The 5,979-nt window shown below is 34.0% G+C and overlaps 1 protein-coding gene across 2 annotated transcripts; it reads right to left on the reverse strand.

The window, feature by feature from the left end:
- Window positions 1-1,096: 1,096 nt before the first annotated feature.
- Window positions 1,097-4,087, reverse strand: LOC133804249 (U-box domain-containing protein 12-like). Of its 2 annotated transcripts, XR_009878387.1 has the most exons (3): window positions 3,385-4,087; window positions 2,152-3,137; window positions 1,097-1,345 (listed from the first exon to the last, which is right to left on the reverse strand). XR_009878387.1 is itself a non-coding variant. In XM_062242397.1 (2 exons), exons 1-2 carry the CDS (start codon window positions 3,978-3,980, stop codon window positions 2,210-2,212), a joined length of 1,524 nt encoding a protein of 507 aa, XP_062098381.1. In that variant the 5' UTR covers window positions 3,981-4,087; the 3' UTR covers window positions 1,980-2,209. The 2 variants fall into 2 exon arrangements, 1 of the variants encoding a protein (XP_062098381.1); XM_062242397.1 differs by lacking the exon at window positions 1,097-1,345 and having other exon boundaries at window positions 1,980-3,137.
- Between the last annotated feature and the right edge of the window lie 1,892 nt (window positions 4,088-5,979).

A 5,979-nucleotide genomic window follows, 5' to 3' on the forward strand; every position in this document is an offset into this window, starting at 1 on the left:
TGCATCGCAACGCTGACTCTAGCCATTGCGACGCTTAGTTGCCCTCTAGCATCGCAACACAGAAGACAGTCGTCATGGCGTTGAATGCTGATTTTGCACTAGATTTCTCATTTCTTCCTCAATTTTGCTTAAAATTGATCAAAGATATTGGAACATTTATTTATTTATTTTATTTTTTCAAAACTTATTCAAGTATTGCTATATACATATTTGATCCAACCTAAAAGTATTACATCATTTATCGATTTGATTGATAATATATTAAAAGGCAGATAATTTTTTTTATGACCAATGCCTACCAACATTAATCTCACCAACCGTCTATGATAAATAAGCCAAAAATGAGGGATTTCACTCCGATAAACAAAGGTAGGGTGTGAAGCTAAAAGGGTCAAAATAATTAAGAACGCTAGTTCGAAATCTCACTAGGCTGGCCAATTACATTTACATTATACAATACGAACCTGTTACGTAGAAACCAACTGGTGAATTTAATGTACGGGACGGGTCACCCACCCTCCAACAAAAAACGCCAAAACGTGCATTTTGTGACAGAATTGAGTCTTACATGGATGGAGCACAGACGAAGCTGCGGTACTTAACGTTCGACCCACCAAAATTCAGAGCAATAAATAGTAAAACCAACCAAGATGCAATAACAACGGTTATGAAGTGGACCGAGTGTGATGAAACGCTGAAATTACTACTCCAAGTCGAAGCGCAAGTAAAATCCCAGTCATTAATGTAATGAGCGTACAAATCATCAAGTTCAATGAATTTATTATCACCAGGAAAGAGCAAAAAAGATTTAAAGTTGACTGCTCTATATGGATAGAGAGAGTAAACGAAGAGTTTATTATTAGCTTCATTCATTCTTGCTGGTACAACGTCTTTTCTGATCCTGAGAGCTAAAGCAGAAAGTGAACAACACTCCGATTCCTATTTTTGCATGAAAATGAAATCGTGTAATTTCTGAAATTCCAAGTCATTTAATTTTATCTTGGTTTTAATGGGTTTTGATTGTGAATGAAAACTTATGGTTCGCTCAAATTGACTTTGGTTCATGTATAAACTCAGCGTTTGTAGCATCTTGAAAAGTCAACAAAACTCTGCACAGCTTATTATTACATTATAACCACGTAGATATACACGAGGGACGTGACGAAAACCAACCGAGGGAGATTATAATTTAGAATATAACTTAATGAAGCTGCCCCACAAATGAAAATTATGTTATATTATTTATGCATATACCTCGTGGGGACGAGATGTCAATATCTATAATATTTCATCATTGACGAACAGCTAAGCACTCCAAACCATACTTGACCTTACTTATTGAGATCTGTAAATTATTAATAGGGGAAACTTTAGTAAACAATTTCATAGCATTATAATACAAGACAGATACCAGAGGATAAGCACTGAAAATTATTAAACTAATCAAGTAAAATAGAGAGAGGTTAGCACTAAAAGTTCCATGTTTTCTCACTCCAGACATTTAATACACTTGTCTCTGTAAATCCAAAGATTCCAGATGTAACTTTCAGACTCAAAACTAAAAAACCCACATAGAAAAGATTCCCTCAGATGGAGAATACCGTGTGAATGGTCCTTGGTCTAAGACAGTAGGCATGAGAAAATGACCGACACCCCTTTCAACCGATTATGTAAATAGAAATGTGGGTAAGGCCAAGGAATGGACACAAATGTAAGAAAGGGTGGAAAGTGACCCCATGGAGCAACAATATAACATGACTAAAACATCCCTCTGATTTTATAAATTTGCATTTCATACCACTGGCCAGACAGACAGCAAAGCGTCACTAGAAACTTTGGTCAAATTATTTAGTTAGTGTCGTCGTCACGGTGGTTTGTTTATAAATAATTTCGAGACAATAACCTTTCCAGAGCAATAAGTTCATGTTCGAGCCAAATTGTAATGGCACACAACATTCACACTCACTCAGACACCGAAAACAACATAAATGGGAATTGCCCATATGAGAAAATTTCTACTCAGATAACAATATAACAACTATAATTTATATTAACTTTAAATAATAAACAAGGATAACTATTTCATACACTAACAAAAAAGGTAGAAAAGACCAGAAGCTTGATTAATAAGAACATGAAAAGAAAACTAACTTCAGATAATCTTCTCATCAATCTTCAAACCTTCCCCCACATTAGCAGGTTCAACTCCTCAGAATGGCAAGCTCTTAGAAGTTGAACTTGCTGTGAGTGACTTGAAGTGAATAGGAACGAGATCTTGTGGCAAATTGGCCCTCTTCACTATCTTCCTCATGTTATTTTGCAAGCTCTGTTGAACTAACTGCTTCACAGCTTTCTTCTCCTCGCTCATCATATCCTCCTCTTCCAAACACTCTGAAGAACCCATATTCGGATTTGCCGAAGAGGATGAAGAGCCACAAATTGGTGCAGACACGGTTGCACCACCCAAATTCCCACAAAATCTTTCTGAAACCTGCTTCCCTTTGTCCACTCTCAGACATGCCAATATCCGAGAAGCCCTCTTTTGGGCCAATGTACTACCCAAAAGTGTCAATTCAAGCAAAGCCGAAACGATTCCGGCTTCGATCATGGCCTGCCTGTCCCCATAAGTTTTATGGGCCAAAACCATCAAAATGTAGGATGCCTTCTCTTGACATGCCGGGGAGTCATTCCAATTCAACACATCAACCAAAATGGGGAACGCATCCCGAACAGCGCCAATTGCTTTCCGGCCTTCCGGGGTTGAAACCACATTGCCCAGAATTGAAAGAATTCTCTCACTCACTTCCATGTCTCCCAATGCGCTCAACATAAATGGGATCAAATCAGTTTCCAGAATAAATGAAACATTTGATGGGAAGATTGAAAGATTGTACAGGGCTCTCAAAGCGTCTTGCTTGGCTTGTGGGCTACTGGTATTCTCCAAATCCTTGAGAGATTCTATTAAGAAAGGAATAGCACCGGAAGATCCAATGATGGGTTTGTTAGAGTCTAGTGCGCTTAAGCCTAGAAAATTTGCCACTATAGCTTCTGAAACTGATGGGTTTAGAGAATTCGGAGATTCTATAAGCTTCAACATTTTGTGAACTGCCCCTGCTTTAACAATAGCCCCTTTGTTCCTGAAGAAAAAAAAATGGTCCAGAAATATTTGATTAAATTCCTAAAATTAAAAATGTATGGAAAAATATTGAAAAGGGTATTGATTTAACAGAGTTACGCATCAAAAGATAACATAAATTGAATCTAAATTCGAAGGAAGAAAGAAAGAAAGAAAGAAAATAACAACAAAAACAGGGAATGTGCATGATAATGTAAACGAAAACAAAAACAAAAGAATTTCCGAAAACAAGGAAACTGAAAACTCACATATCGTTTCCAATTCCAAGATTGAGCAAAGCGTAGAGCGCAGCGATCTGAGTATCGTCGTCTTCGAAATCGAGCATTCCGACGAGTGGAGGGATCGCTCCGAGCATAGCAAGAGTCCCTCTCGCTTCCAAATCTTCCTTTGCAAGCAACCTCACTTCACACGCCGCCTCTAATTTCCTCTCAACCTGCAAATCCCCAACCACGCGTTTCAGCTTCTCCAAGACCTCAACTTTCCTCTTCGTCGTAGCCGCGTCAGCTTCACTCTCCGACCACTCCGCCAAGTTCAGAAGATCCAACAGCTTCTCCGATTTCCCATTCGTACCCTTGCTCTTCCTCTTAGCCTTCTCCACTACCTTCTCTTTCGAGCTCTCGGCCACTGATCCTTCACTCTCCGTAATCGGAGCAGCGGCATGGTCATCGTTGTGGTGGCGGTAGCGAGAGCTACCACCGCAACTGACAGCGTCAAAGATTTTTCTTCGGAATGAGGCAGCGGAAAATGCAGACCATAACCGGAAGTGTCCGCCGGAGGCAGCTGGTGCGCCGGTGGGGCGGTCGAGAATCAGAGATCCGACGTCGTTTCGGTGACACCTAGCCATTTCACTTCTGCATTCCCTGCATGCTACATTTCCCAGAAATCCACCTCGCAATTGAGTGACTGATATTTTATATATAATAAATGTATATTGCTATATATATAGAGAGAGAGAGAGGGACTGTAACTGAGTCCAGAGACAAAGACTGAAGGAAGTGAAATTAAGGCCATGTTTGTATCCGTTACTTTATTTTTTATCGTTAATATAAATTATATTAAAATAAAAAAAACTCAATTTGGCTCTCCAATTTTTTCTAATAAATTATCGGTCTCTATATTTTGTTAAATAACAATTCAGATTTTATATTTTACAAAATATATTAAAATAGTACCTTATATTTAATTTTGGTAAAAAAAAAAATCAAATATAATATTTCATTCTCAGCTGCTCTACCACTTTCTCCACTTCCATGAACCTATCGCACTGCTAACGGACCGAAAATTAATCTTATAATTAAAAATATTATGACCAAAATCGGGTATAGGGTACTATTTTGATATATTTTGTAAAACACGAAATCTAAATTGTTATTTAACAAAACACAAAAATCGATCGCGTATTCGAATAAAACACATGGATATTTTCCAAATAAAAAAACACTACTTATTTAAAATATTTACTAATTTACTAAAATATTGAAGTAAATAGTTTTCATAAAAATAAACTATATTATTATGAAAAAAATACTAGTTTGACCCTTGTATTTTTTCTAAATATGCGATCGACATTTGTATTTTGTTAAATGACAATTCGGACCCTATGTTTTACACAATGAATTAAAATAGTACCTTATACCCAATTTTGGTCAAAAAAAATTCAAATATAATATTTCATTATTAGCTCATCAACCACTTTCTTCGCTTTTCTGAACTCATTGCATCACTAACGACCTGAGAATTGATCTTATAATTGAAAATATTTTGACCAAAATCGGGTCTATGGTATTATTTTGATTCATTTTGTAAAACAACAGGAAAAAAATTATCATTTAACAAAACACACCGATCACATATTCCAAAAAAATACATGAGCTAAAATGGTATTTTCCCTTATGCCGAAACAAGTTATAAGTTTTTTTTTTTGGTTTACTTCTCAATTGAAAGCTGAAACATACATAATATGTTGTTATTATTATTATTATTGAAAGAGTAAATTGTGACTAAAATACTTAATATTTTTAAAATATTGCATTTTAATACTCATTTTTTTTCAATAGTAAATATACAATATTTTTAAAATATTGCAATTTTATATCCAATTTTTTTTTTTTGTAGTAAATATACTCAATGTATTTAAAATGCTATACTTTATATTTTTTTTATAATTTTGAGAAATAATAGAAAAGTGAAAGAAGAAATATAAGGTTTTTATTATATTTTAAATTTTAAATTATTTCCACTTCCTTACTATTTCTTAAAATAATAAAAAAAATCATTTAAGATTTTAAAATTAATCAAAATAATTAAAACTTATATTTTTCCTACACTTTTATTTAAAAAACTAATATTTTAAATTAATGGAAAAAAAATAGTTATTTTAAATTATTTTTTATTAATTTTTAATTTAAAATAGTTATTTTAAAAAATAATAAAAAATTATATAAGTTTAACTTTTTAATTATTTCTCAAAATAATAAAAAAAATACGTATGAAAGTGCAATATTTTAAAAATATTAAGTATATTTTATATTTCCTGTTAAAAAAACTCAGAGGATAAAAGTGTAATAATTTAATAACATCAACTATATTTGCTGTCAACAAAAATTAGATATAAATTTGTAATATTTTAAAAATATTAAATATTTTAACCATAATTTACTCACACAATTATTAAAAAATATATTTTTCTTAAAAGAAAAAAAAAGTTTGTGGAGAGAGAAAGTTTTATTGGAAAATGAGGGGGAGGGAGGAAATTGGCAGTGAACAGTAGATGGACTTGTAGAACAAGCCACGTCCCTTCATTATGTTTGCATGGGGAAGTGTGCATCTCATTCTACAGTGTA

The sequence above is a fragment of the Humulus lupulus genome, chromosome X (assembly GCF_963169125.1).
Source record: "Humulus lupulus chromosome X, drHumLupu1.1, whole genome shotgun sequence".
In the NCBI taxonomy this organism is placed as follows: domain Eukaryota; kingdom Viridiplantae; phylum Streptophyta; class Magnoliopsida; order Rosales; family Cannabaceae; genus Humulus; species Humulus lupulus.